This window comes from Piliocolobus tephrosceles, chromosome 11 (genome assembly GCF_002776525.5).
Source record: "Piliocolobus tephrosceles isolate RC106 chromosome 11, ASM277652v3, whole genome shotgun sequence".
Classification (NCBI taxonomy): Eukaryota; Metazoa; Chordata; class Mammalia; order Primates; family Cercopithecidae; genus Piliocolobus; species Piliocolobus tephrosceles.
The window spans coordinates 45,216,531-45,230,865 of record NC_045444.1 but is presented as its reverse complement, the minus strand read 5'-3'; the positions used below and the strand labels follow the sequence as shown (position 1 = coordinate 45,230,865).

The following is a 14,335-nucleotide window of genomic DNA, read 5'->3' as shown; positions in this document are numbered from 1 at the left end:
GTTGCAAAGGAATATTTAATCCTTTGGGTGGAAAGGGATACTCTCTGAATAGATTATTTGCTGAGCAATATGAAAACCACTGCTTTTACCCTTGGATAATTTCTCACCATCAGGTCTCTTGAGATAAAAGTACAACAAGAGTAAATCTTTAAAAGATTTAACAGAAATCTGTAATTTAACATGATACACATTTGGAGATAGAATTAAGACCGCCAATGAAAAGAATGATAAAGACAAAGTGGAATTAAATTGTTAAATATGTTAATGCAGTATTAATTTTGTGTGTGTTTTTTGTTGGTTTTGGGGGTCAGTTGTTTATTAACCACCAAGTTTGTAAAACTCTGATAGAAACTTGAGAGCTAGTTTAATTCAATCTCATAATTTTTTAGGTAAAGAAACTAGTATTTAGGGGAGTCTGGAACTTGCTCAGTATCACAGGTTAACACACAGAACACCTGGTTGCCATCCAGTTCTGTTTGAGGATGTAATGTATTGTTTGTTTATAATGGTAGTTAAAATGTGTCAAATGACAAAAAAAGCAACTCATTTTACATATTCACATTTTAAACCACTATATACCATACTTAATTCCTTGAAATTCTATTTCAGAAAATGTAGGTAAATAAGAATTTTATGAATAGAATCTTTTTCCTATGAACATATTATTTTCAGAGAATAATTTTGTCTGCTGTCTGTAAGGTATTTTGGCCACATCCCCTATTTCTGAATGTCCTTTAACAGACAGCTTTTCATTTGTTGCCTGGTTTTTGTTTTTGTTTTGCTATTTAATATTTTGAAGTTTTAGATGTTCAAATGATCAGTTGCCTGGAAGTTATCTGAACAAATAGTTATATATAAACCTTTCTCAGAATTTTTAGAAAATATTGAACTTGTATAATAAAACCCTACTCTTAGTGGTTCTAATAAACCAAAAGAAGTAGCATAGTGACTACCTCCTGATATTCTTCCTAATTATCGTATTTCTCTGAGGTTACATTATAAAGGAAAAGTAAGGACTCACTGAATCTGCTGTGTTTTGAACTCCCACAGAGAACTTTTGCTACTGTTAGTACAAATAAAATCATTCTTTAAAAAATGTCCTTTCAGGAAAAATATCTGAGTCTATTTGGTTTGTAATTTCTGCATCTTTAATCTATGCCTGTACTTTTTTTTTATTACCCTGTTTTTCTTGACTGTGTATGGCAGTACTAAAGTATCAGTGCACCTGAAACACAGGGAACTAATTGTGTTTACATATCTCAAACAACGTGTCTTGGACTCCCTGTTAGCACCTGTTCAGGTTTACACCTACCAGCTGTCAGTGTTCATGAACTCTATGATTACACAAAACATGAATACTTGAGATACATAAACTTGAACAATATTATCATTAACTGATCATTGAATCCTTTTGTAGTACATAAAATCATCATGCAGGGAAGAAGTTGTGGTCTGTCATTTTCATAATTTGGATTTTTATTTGCTCTCAGAATTGTTATAGATAAATGTCATTTTAGTAAAATACAACAAATTTATGTTACCCAGTATGAGTGAGCATTGTGATGTGTGTTAATTGCATGTGATACATTGTCAGTGTTTAAAAATTTGGATACAATGTAAAATATTAGACTCTTAGAGGGATGCTGACACAAAAGATATCAAGTATAATTTTATCACTTACTACAGTAGCTTTGGGTCATCAAAATCAGCTTGATTGATCTTACTATTATAGTTATGCAGAATTACTATTAAAGTTTTAGCTAGTTGAATTTCAAATAATACCCTTTTTGATACTTTAGATCAGAGTTTTTCATCCACAGCAACACAACTTAGTTTGGATAATTCTGTAGGGGGAAGACTGTTCTTCTTGTCCATTTTAGAGTATTTAACAGCATCCCTGGCCTCTATCTCCACTGAATGCCATTAGCGCTCTTCCAGTTGTGACAACCAAAAATGTCACCCATTTGTTCCCTGGTGGGAGAGATGCTGTGTCACAAAACCAAAAATCATTGCTTTAGGCTACAGGAAAGATCTGTAATGAATCAAATGATCTGTAGGCCCTTCATCTTTTGCACATATTTCTCCCTTGGTTCACAACATTTTTTTTTCACTACAGTGTTTTGTGTTAATTTGTGGTTGTAGTCATCTTTAACTAGTTAATTTTCTTTTTTCTTTTCTTTCCATTTTTTTGTTTTGTTTTGTTTTTGTTTTTGTTTGAGACAGAGTCTCACTCTGTTGCTCAGACTGGAGTGCAGTGGTGCAACCTCGGCTCACTACAGTCTCCGCCTCTTGAGTTCCAGCAATTCTCCTGCCTCAGCCTCCCGAGTAGCTGGGATTACAGGCACCCACCACCACGTGGGTCTTGCTAATTTTTGTATTTTTAGTAGAGACAGGGTTTCACCTCTTTGGCCAGGCTGGTCTCGAACTCCTGAACTCAAGTGATCTGCCCACCTCGGCCTCCCAAAGCTCTGGAATTACAGGCGTGAGCCACCACTTTCAAAAGTTAACTTTTGAAATAAGGAATTCAAAAGTTAACTTTTGAAATAAGGAACCCCAGCACTTTGGGAGGCGAAGACAGGCAGATAGTTTGAGCTCAAGAGTTCAAGATCAGCCTGGGCAACATGGCAAAAACCTGTCTTTACCAAAAAATGCAAAAAATTAGCCAAGCATGGTGACATGCACCTTTAGTCTCAGTTATTTGGGAGGCTGAGGTGGGAGGATCACTGGAGCCTGGGAGGTTGAGGCTGCAGTGAGCCATGATCACAACACTGCACTCCAGCCTGGGTGACAGAGTGAGATCTTGTCTCAAAAAAAAAAAAAAAAATGACCAAGTTATACATTAGAAACTGTAATCTCTTGAATGGCCTTAAGTTAAAAGATGTACCTACTAGATATTCTTCGTTTGGTGAGTTATAGATGGGAAGTCATGTTATTATACTCTGTTTGTTTTGATCTTGTGATATCTAGGCTGGTTTTGAACACAAAGAATGGATTAGTTCGTGATCATTTGGAACCCAAGATGAAAGTAGTATTCTTAACACAAAGGGTCAGAATGAGAGGCTGTTATAGAAGCATAGGTGTCAGACGTGGATGGTCTGGCCCTAACAGAAATCTAGAAATAGATGGTTCTTGGATACCTGAACTGTTTTTATTTTAATGAATATATTTTTCTTAAAAGATCTGAATGAATGAGTTTCCGCAGATTTTTATGTACTTTGCTTGAATTATAAATAATAACTCATGTGGTTACAGATATTATATTTTGTCAACATAATGAATGTATTAATTTTTCATCTGTATTTGTATTATAGATGAAAAATCAGTTTATTTGGAAAATTTTAAGATAACATACCTTACCACATTGGTATCTATACAATTCTGAGACATTTATTTTAAATTCTTAACACATAATCTATCTGGCTAAAAACTATAATGCCATGGTAAGTATATACATAATCTATAAATGGTATAAGTCTTAAATATTCACTTCAACATGAATAATCTAGAACATCCTAAGATTTCTTTTCTTGCCACGTATACACATGGGTAATTATATACATAGATGTTCCTTCGTTAAAAACAATAGCTAACAAGTATTGAATGCTAGGTACCCTGCCCTTTACATGCATTATCTCATTTAATCCTCTCAACTACATCTTCTTCAAATCACTTATGAGAAAATTGAGAACTGAGAGAAATTACATAATTTTTACAGGATCACACCTAATAAACTTCAGGCATAGTGTTTGAACCCAGATAATGTTTATTAGCAAATATCTCACTGACACAACGTAGTCTGTTCTTCATTCCTTCAAGGTGTAGGTTTTTATACTCTTTAACTTCAATGCATATGTATTTTTTTTTTTAGTGCTTACTATATGGAAGACTTTGTGTTTTTTTTGTCTGTTTTTTTACTTTTTATTTCAAAATAATTTTAGACTTAATAATAAAAAACACAGTTCACATATATTTTTCAACCAGCTTCTCCTAATGTTAATAACTTATATAACCAGAGTACAATTATCAAACTTATAAACATCAGGAAATTAACATTGATAGAATGCTATTAAGCCAACTACAGACCTTATATAATTTTCACTAGTTTTGCCATTAATATCCTTTTCTTATTCTAAAATCCAACTTAGGATCCCACATCACATTTAGTTGTGGGATCCTAGGTCTCACACTAAGGAATTCCTAGTCTCCTTAGTCTCCAACCTATGGCAATTCCACAGTATTCTTTCTTTCTCTTTCTTTCTCTTTCTCTTTCTTTCTCTGTCTTGTCTCCCCTTCCCTTCCCTTCCCTTCCTTTCCCATGACACTTTTGATGAATACTGGTCTGTTATTTTGCATATCGTTTTTCAATTTGAGTTTGTGTGGTTTCTCATGGTTCAGCTGAGATTGTGTATTTTGGGGAAGAATACCACAGAAGTGATGGACTCTTCTGGGGCATCAGAAAATACATGATGTTGATATTTTGTTATAGGTAATGTTGTTTCCCCACTGTGAAACTATTCTTTTCATCTTTTTCTGTAATGGATATTTTGGAGGAGATACTTGGAGACTATGCAAATGTCCTTTTTCTCTTCAAATTTTGACCCACTGCTTTTAGTTACCTTTGGTGCGTATGTATTTTAAATCTTGTTCTTGGACTAGTTCTTACAATATGGTAAGCCCATGATTGTTTTGTGGATTTTTCACAATTATACAGTTTCACAAGTACAAAGGTATTGCCTTCTCAACTTTAACTATCAAGTTGATGGCTAGGATTTCTTGTGCTTTAGCAGGGGATGATAGTAAATAAAACTGAAAGAATAATATTTAACTGAAAAAGAAAATTTGAAGAACTAATCCTTGTAAATTCAGGCATAAGACAATCTTCATTCTAGAGTAGCAAAGGGTAGAGTGGATTTGTTAAATTTCTATAAAATGACAAAAAAAAAAAGATTATGTATAAGATGAACTTGGAGTAGTTGACCCAATTTTTTATTATTAGAACTAAGAAATGCCTATTAAAAACAACAATTACTTAAGACTAGTATGAGAGAATTAGTACTTTACATGCAAGAAGACTACTCAGCCACCTAAGAAATCTTAGGCTAAAATTAAATATCTAGTATCAATATAGTTGAAAGAAAATAATACATTAATAATGTCTACAATAGAGCTTCTAAGGAAAATGGTTACATAAACATATGTTTTGTTGTTGTTGTTGTTGTTGTTTGTGAGACAGAGTCTCACTCTGTCACCCAGGCTGGAGTGCACTGGCGTGATCTCGGCTTACTGTAGCCTCGGCCTCCCGGGTTCACGCTATTCTCCTGCCTCAGCCTCCCAAGTAGCTGGAACTACAGGCGCCCACCACCATGCCCCGCTAATTTTTTTCTATTTTTAGTAGAGACGGGGTTTCATCGTGTTAGACAGGATGTTCTTGATCTCCTAACCTCGTGATCCGCGCGCCTCAGCCTCGCAAAGTGCTGGGATTACAGGCATGAGCCACCGCGCCTGGCCATAAGCATATGTTTTTAAGAAGTTAAGCCCATTTGTCAATTTTGGCTTTTGTTGCCGTTGCTTTTGGTGTTTTCGACATGAAGTCCTTACCCATGCCTATGTCCTGAATGGTATTCCCTAGGTTTTCTTCTAGGGTTTTTATGGTATTAGGTCTAACACTTAAGTCTCTAATCCATCTCGAATTAATTTTCATATAAGGAGTAAGGAAAGGATCCAGTTTGAGCTTTCTGCTTATGGCTAGCCAATTTTCCCAGCACCATTTATTAAATACAGAATCCTTTCCCCATTTCTTGTTTTTGTCAGGTTTGTCAAAGATCAGATGGCTGTAGATGTGTGGTATTATTTCTGAGGGCTCTGTTCTGTTCCATTGGTCTATATCTCTATTTTGGTACCAGTACCATGCTGTTTTGGTTACTGTAGCCTTGTAGTATAGTTTGAAGTCAAGTAGCATGCTTCTGCACAACAAAAGAAACTACCATCAGAGTGAACAGGCAACCTACAGAATGGGAGACAATTTTTGCAATCTACTCATCTGACAAAGGGCTAATATCCAGAACCTACAAAGAACTCAAACAAATTTACAAGAAAAAAACAACCCCATCAAAAAGTGGGCAAAGGATATGAACAGACATTTCTCTAAAGAAGATATTCATACAGCCAACAGACACATGAAAAAATGCTCATCATCACTGGCCATCAGAGAAATGCAAATCAAAACCACAATGAGATACCATCTCACACCAGTTAGAATGGCAATCATTAAAAAATCAGGAAACAACAGGTGCTGGAGAGGATGTGGAGAAATAGGAACACTTTTACACTGTTGGTGGGACTGTAAACTAGTTCAACCATTATGGAAAACAGTGTGGCGATTCCTCAAGGATCTAAAACTAGAAATACCATTTGACCCAGCCATCCCATTACTGGGTATATACCCAAAGGATTATAAATCATGCTGCTATAAAGACACATGCATACATATGTTTATCGCGGCACTATTCACAATAGCAAAGACTTGGAATCAACCCAGATGTCTATCAGTGACAGACTGGATTAAGAAAATGTGGCACATACACACCACGGAATACTATGCAGCCACAAAAAAGGATGAGTTCGTGTCCTTTGTAGGGACATGGGTGCAGCTGGAAACGTTCTCAGCAAACTTTCGCAAGAACAGAAAACCAAACATCGCATGTTCTCACTCATAGGTGGGAATTGAACAATGAGATCACTTGGACATGGGAAGGGGAACATCACACACCGGGGCCTATTATGGGGAGAGGGGAGGGATGGCACTGGGAGTTATAACTGATGTAAATGACGAGTTGATGGATGCTGATGAGTTGATGGGTGCAGCACACCAACATGGCACATGTATACATATGTAACACACCTGCACGTTGTGCACATGTACCCTAGAACTTAAAAGTATAAAAAAAAAAAAAGTTAAGCCCTTTCTTTTTTTGTTTTTTTTTTTTTTTTTTTTTGAGACGGAGTCTTGCTCTGTCACCCAGGCTGGAGTGCAGTGGCCAGATCTCAGCTCACTGCAAGCTCCGCCTCCCGGGTTCACGCCATTCTCCTGCCTCAGCCTCCGGAGTAGCTGGGACTACAGGCGCCTGCCACCTCGCCCGGCTAGTTTTTTTGTATTTTTTAGTAGAGACGGGGTTTCACCGTGTTAGCCAGGGTGGTCTCGATCTCCTGACCTCGTGATCCGCCCCTCTCGGCCTCCCAAAGTGCTGGGATTACAGGCTTGAGCCATTGCGCCCGGCCAAGCCCTTTCTTAAACGAGCAAAAAGAACCAGAAATAGAAGAAAAATATTACATCTTTACTGAAACTAAAAAAGGCCCCAGCCTTATACTACTAGCACTAGTTCTACTCTCATTGCCAGGTTTAAATTTTATTTTTAAGTAGTGCTGTAGCAAAGAACGTTGTATATATCACTTTACCTCATAATACTTTATTTCTCTGTATGTGTGTGTGTGTGTGTGTCTGTGTGTGTTTGTGCGCGCGTGCATTTGTGCATGTGCGTTTATTTTATTTAAATAAATATTCAGATTAATTTTTCAGGGAAAGTAATATCCATTAAGCATTATGTATACGAGACTGCTTCTTTTGCCTTCTTGATCTTCCTTGCTTTAGTCCTGAATCAGGTTTTATCAACAATAAGAAATACCTATACTTTATAGCATAATATCCTATAAAAAAGATAATGACGATTTTATATTGAGCTCTTATATGTCAAGTACTCAGCTAAAGTGCTTATCTTATTATGTCACCAAATTATTTCTGCTGTGGAGTACAAAGGCAAACTTTTTAAAACCCTTTTCATTTTTTTTTACATAATATATTTAAGTAGCAAGTAGAATTCTTGAAGACAATGAGGTTACCAGCTATAAAGAAAAAATAGCTTTTTCCTAAACTCTTTTCTAGGTAAAGAGTCCGTATTTTTGTATTTGGTGAAATTGAACTTGGTAAAAATAATTTTTATGGGCTTTACCATCAGACAACCACATGTCTCAGAGTTCATTAGTTACTGTTGTTGACCCAAAACCTACCCTTTGTACATTAGTTGCATGCAGCCATCAGTAGCAACTATGCCTTTCCATGATGAATGCTGATAAAAAGAAATACAAATTCTGTAAGAATATGGACAGACTCATTATAGCAGTACTGTAGTCTATGGAAGTGATTTACAGCAATACCAGAATATGAAGACAAGTTTTTGAATTCTGTATGATTGGAAAGCTCATTGAAATGGTCTTTCTAATGATGTTATATGTCGATTTAAGATTACCTTCCCCATATGTATCTATCTTACGAGAAAAATTATCTACATACTTTATGGATTCAATCAACAATTAGGCAAACGCTAGCCTTGCATTATTTTAATTAGTCAATATTTTAAAATGAAATCCAACTATTTTTCCCAATCCTTTTTTTTTTTTTTTTTTTTTTTGAGACGGAGTCTCGCTCTGTCGCCCAGGCTGGAGTGCAGTGGCCAGATCTCAGCTCACTGCAATCTCCGCCTCCCGGGTTTATGCCATTCTCCTGTCTCAGCCTCCCAAGTAGCTGGGACTACAGGCGCCCACCACCTCGCCTGGCTAGTTTTTTGTATTTTTTAGTAGAGACGGGGTTTCACCATGTTAGCCAGGATGGTCTCGATCTCCTGACCTCGTGATCCGCCCGTCTCGGCCTCCCAAAGTGCTGGGATTACAGGCTTGAGCCACCGCGCCAGGCCCCCGAAATCCAACTATTTTTCTTAGTAAATACACAGTTATTCTGTGAATTGCCTGTAGAATTCAATACAGAAATCTTTCTGTAGTTAGATTATTTAAATGGTGAGAGTTTTCATGTGGCTGATTATAAATTCACTTATAGGCAAGCAGTATCTTTTTCCTTATTATAGATTATGTTCTCTTTAAAGCGTCTGTGAATTTAATGACTTCCTTGCTTGAATGTGGGATCAGTGCATGCAGAGTATTAAAATGAATGTAAAATGCCCATTATAGTCCAAAGTTTTAATATCAGCATTAGTTATTGCAATAAAACCAATGCAAGGCTACATCCACAAAGCCCAAAAAATTAATAACGATGATTAGAAGTGCTTTTGTCATTTTAAATGGGTCACAACTGAGGCCATTTTGAAATCATGGTTTAAACTTGCCTCCAGTTAAACTCTAAAATGTATTTGCCTTTGTTGAGGGGTATGGGGGGTGTTCACTGTTTTGGGGACTCCCAGGCCAGAGTCTCGGACATTTAAAACCTACAAGTATATTGCTATCTGTATTTAGAAGATAAGGGTGCAACCCATTCAAATGTGGTGTCATTTTTTTAAAATTATTCATTAAGGTAACATAGGAATTCTGTTGCAAGTGAACAGATGTGAGGTGATTTGGGATGAATAAGACAAATATAACATGTTAATTGATGGTTGCGGCAACACACATTTTTGTGAAATTACTATATTCGAACCACTATTAATTTGGGGGGTATAAGAAAACTCAAGAGGATTTGGTATACTTAAACTTATTCTATAGATTGGTATTTTAAATTATATTGTTTTTATCTACTCCATATTTTATCTTTCCAAAGACCATGTATTTAGATATTTATATTTTTAAAAGTATACAGAAAGTTTAAATATGTTGAATTATTTTGAAAAAATTTTTTATCTGATACTGAGGATTAACATTTTCCCCTCTAATAGATATGGAGTCTGGAGAACGGTTACCATCCTCAGCAGCCTCCTCTACTACACCAACTTCATCTTCGACACCTTCTGTGGCTTCAGTAGTTTCAAAAGGTGGCCTTTCCACTGGAGTTGCTTCACTTAGCTCTACAATCAACCCATGTGGTAAATACCCTTTTTAAACTCAGTTTTAGAATGCCATTCTTTAAATAATTTGCATAGTATTTTATTGAGCTCTGAATAAAATGTTCTTATGACTTGCACTGACCTGTTGAATAAAGGCTAAGTTAAACACCTAGTCTTTTTGCTTTTTCAGGATTTTACAGTGGGAAAGCACTGGTTATTCTATGCTTGTTAGAAATTGTCTTTGAGAGTTAAATCCTGATACCATCATTTGTTTTATCATTTTAATCAATAAATTAGTGAAGTCTTTTAAAACAATAGGCCCAAGAGGGAATGAAATAGAAGGAAGTCCTTGGTAGATACTTTGTCCTAGATTTCCTTCCAGTATTTGAAATGACCTTGTAAGCTCCAGCTACTCCAGTTCACAGATGTACACTAAGGCAGATCATTTACTTGATGGAAAATGTTTTTAAAGTTTAGAGCATAACAAGTTTCTCTTAAACATGAATAAAATTTGGCTGAGAGCGATGGCTCACTGTGTAATCCCAGCACTTTGGGAGGCCAAGGCGAGCAGATCACCTGAGGTCAGGAGTTCAAGACCAGCCTGACCAACATGGGGAAACATCTCTTTTAAAAATACAAAATTAGCCAGGCATGGTGATGCATGCCTGTAATCCTGGCTACTCAGGAGGCTGAGGCAGGAGAATCGCTTGAACCCAGGAGGTGGAGGTTGCAGTGAACCAAAATTGCGCCATTGCACTCCAGCCTGGGTAACAAGAGTGAAACTCCGTCTCAAAGAAAAAAAAAAAAAAAGGAATAAAGTTTATATTTGCATAAAAGGAGAGCTTTATTTGATAAGTGAAAATATCCTCAATTTTGATTAATTATGTAGAGGATATCTTTAAACACGTCCCAAAATCACTTTTGGCTCTTTTACAAAGGTGTGGTAGAATATATTCCTTTTATTAAATACTTAAAGTTATTTAACTCATTTATTTATTGGTAGGAAGCATTTTAACTTTAACTATTTCTTATAGATTATTTCATGTTTATAAGCAGTAAACTAAATGATATTTTTCTTATTCAGAATTAAAATTGAAACTTTTGCATAAATGTAATGCATAAATGTTTAATATTTGCTTACAAAATAACCTAGCAAATTGTCAAATAAATGTTTTCATTTATTTTTGTTTTTCCAGTCAATGGAATGACAAGAAGGATGCCATTCTGTCATTGTATCATGATCAAACCATTTTCTAATATATTCTTAGGGATTACAAAATAACTAAAATAGCACTATATATGTGTGTATGTGTGTGTGTGTGTATATATCTATCTATATATTTTTTTTTTCTTTTTTTTGAGATGGAGTCTCGCACTGTCAACCAGGCTGGAGTGCAATGGCACTATCTTGGCTCATTGCAAGCTCCACCTCCCGGGTTCACGCCATTGTCGTGCCTCATCCTCCTGAGTAACTGGGACTACAGGTGCCTACCACCACGCCCAGTTAGTTTTTTCGTAATTTTAGTAGAGACGGGGTTTCACCGTGTTAGCCAGGATGGTCTTGATCTCCTGACCTCGTGATCTGCCCGCCTCAGCCTCCCAATGTGCTGGGATTACAGGCATGAGCCACTGCGCCCAGCTGCACTATATATTTTTTTAAAAATCAATATAACTTCTCCACCCTGTGGACAATCTTCATCAAGTAATTAGCAAGTTTGTTCACATTTCCCTTATATGCAAAATGATGGCTGGACTGTAAGTGTCCAAGGCTCTGATGACATACTGTGCTCAAAAATAGTGATGCTTATGATTGACTTTTTACTTCAGATAATTTTGTGTAAATGATTGTACTCATTCGTACTTATGTAATTATATTTTGCTGCTTTTTGTAACTCTTCTCTTTCCCTTGTTGTGAGCTCCTTTCAGTGTGTTCTAATCTGCTGTCTTTATATTTATTTCTGAATTAGTCTTTACATAGTATTCCTAAAGAAATGTCTTTTCTTATGTTGAAGGCTTCAATAGCATCCTTGAGTACAGATTCTGAGTTTTCTGAACACTTTTTCTCTCTTAGTTTTCTGAATTAGTGACATTGGAATTTGTTTGCAGTTCTCATGAGTCACATGTTGGGCACTATTTTTTGTTTGTTAGTGGATGGCTGGAAGCTGCAGAAGGGATGGAGTGTGCTGATTTGCTGAATAACATTAGAAATCTTGTCTAGAAAGGGATGCATGTTTTTAATCGTTATTTGCTGCTAGTAAGAAAGGGTATAGAGTATGTATATTGAGATGCTTACATTAAATGATAGTATAATTCCATTTACGCAGAAGTGTGTCATTTATTAACACATATTTTTAGTACCTACAACATGAGTATTTTTCATTTGGTAGGTAAAATAATTTTTTTTCTAAACTTTCGCAGTGTTGTAGTCCATGATTAAAATGAAGCCTTTTACAGCAGCCCCAGTCAGGGGCTTACAGATAAAACTCCCATCTCCCTGGAACAAAGCATCTGGGGGAAGGGGCGGCTGTGGGCACAGCTTCAGCATACTTAAACACTCCTGCCTGCCAGCTCTGAAGAGAGCGGTGGATCTCCCAACACAGCACTCAAGCTCTGCTAAGGGACAGACTGCCTCCTCAAGTGGGTCCCTGACCCCTGTGCATCCTGACTAGGAGACAACTCCTAGCAGGGGTGACAGACACCTCAAACAGGAGAGCTCTGGCTGGCATCTGGCAGATGCCTCTCTGGGATGAAGTTTCTAGAGGAAGGAATAGGCAGCAATCTTTGCTGTTCTACAGCTTCCACTGGTGATACCCAGGAAAACAGGTCTGGAGTGGACCTCCAGCAGACCTGCAGCAGAGGGGCCTGTTAGACAGAAAACTAACAAACAGAAAGACATAGCATCAATATCAACAAAAAGGACGTCGACACAGAAACCCCATCCAAAGGTCAACAACATCAAAGACCAAAGATAAATCCACGAAGATGAGGAAAAACCAGCGCAAAAGAGCTGAAAATTCCAAAAACCAAAATACCTCTTCTCCTCTAAAGAATCACAGCTCCTCGCCAGCAAGAGAACAAAACTGGATGGAGAATGAGTTTGACTAACTGACAGAAGTAGGCTTCAGAAGGTGGGTAATAACAAACTCCTCCGAGCTAAAGGAGCATGTTCTAAACCAATGCAAGAAAGCTAAGAACCTCGAAAAAAGGTTAGAAGAATTGCTAACTAGAATAATCAGTTTAGAAAAGAACATAAATGACCTGATGGAGCTGAAAAACGTAGCACGAGAACTTCGTGAAGCATATGCAAGTATCAATAGCTGAATCAATCAAGCAGAAGAAAGGATATCAGAGATTGAATCAGCGTAATGAAATAAAGCATGAAGGCAAGATTAGAGAAAAAAGAATGAAAGGAAAGAACAAAGCCTCCAAGAAATATAGGACTATGTGGAAAGACTGAACCTATGTTTGATTGGTGTACCAGAAATTGACAAGGAGAATGGAACCAAGTTGGAAAACACTCTTCAAGATATTATCCAGGAGAATTTCCCCAAGCTAATCAAGACAGGCCAACATTCAAATTTAGGAAATACAGAGAACACCACAAAGATATTCCTCAAGAAAAGCAACCCCAAGACACATAATCGTCAGATTCACCAAGGTTGAAATGAAAGAAAAAATGTTAAGGGCAGCCAGAGAGAAAGGTCAGGATACCCACAAAGGAAACCCCATCAGACTAACAGCAGATCTCTCTGCAGAAACCCTAGAAGCCAGAAGAGAGTGAGGGCCAATATTCAACATTCTTAAAGAAAAGAATTTTCAATCCAGCATTTTATATCCCACCAAACTGAGCTTCATAAGCGAAGAAGAAATAAATCTGTTACAGACAAGCAAATGCTGAGAGATTTTGTTACCACCAGGCCTGCCTTACAAGAGCTCCTGAAGGAAGCACTAAACATAGAAAGGAATAACCGGTACCAGCCACTGCAAAAACATGCCAAATTGTAAAGACCATCAACACTATGAAAAAACTGCACCAACTAACGGGCAAAATAACCAGCTAGCATCATAATGACAGGATCAAGTTCACACATAACAATATTAACCTTAAATGTCAATGGGCTGAATGCCCCAATTAAAGGACACAGGCCGGCAGATTGGATAAAGAGTCAAGACCCGGCCGGGCACGGTGGCTCAAGTCTGTAATCCCAGCACTTTGGGAGGCCGAGACGGGCGGATCACGAGGTCAGGAGATTGAGACCATCCTGGCTAATATGGTGAAATCCCGTCTCTACTAAAAAATACAAAAAACTAGCCGGGCGAGGTGGCGGGCGCCTGTAGTCCCAGCTACTTGGGAGGCTGAGGCGGGAGAATGGCGTAAACCCGGGAGGCAGAGCTTGCAGTGAGCTGAGATCCGGCCACTGCACTCCAGCCTGGGCGACAGAGCGGGACTCCATCTCAAAAAAAAAAAAGAGTCAAGACCCATTGGTGTGCTGTATTCAGGAGATCCACCT

The 14,335-nt window shown here is 37.4% G+C and overlaps 1 protein-coding gene across 23 annotated transcripts in view; it reads left to right on the top strand.

Moving 5' to 3' along the window:
- BAZ2B (bromodomain adjacent to zinc finger domain 2B) overlaps positions 1–14,335 on the top strand; it is a 430,125-nt gene that overhangs the window by 229,986 nt on the left and 185,804 nt on the right. For all 23 annotated transcript variants that reach the window (XR_003309384.2, XR_003309383.2, XM_026454040.2 and 20 more), the window contains one exon: positions 9,717–9,863. Coding sequence is in view for 21 of the 23 variants with exons in the window: in XM_026454040.2 (XP_026309825.1) it covers positions 9,719–9,863 (145 nt within the window). In the remaining 2 variants the exon portion in view is untranslated. The remainder of the gene's footprint in view (positions 1–9,716; positions 9,864–14,335) is intronic.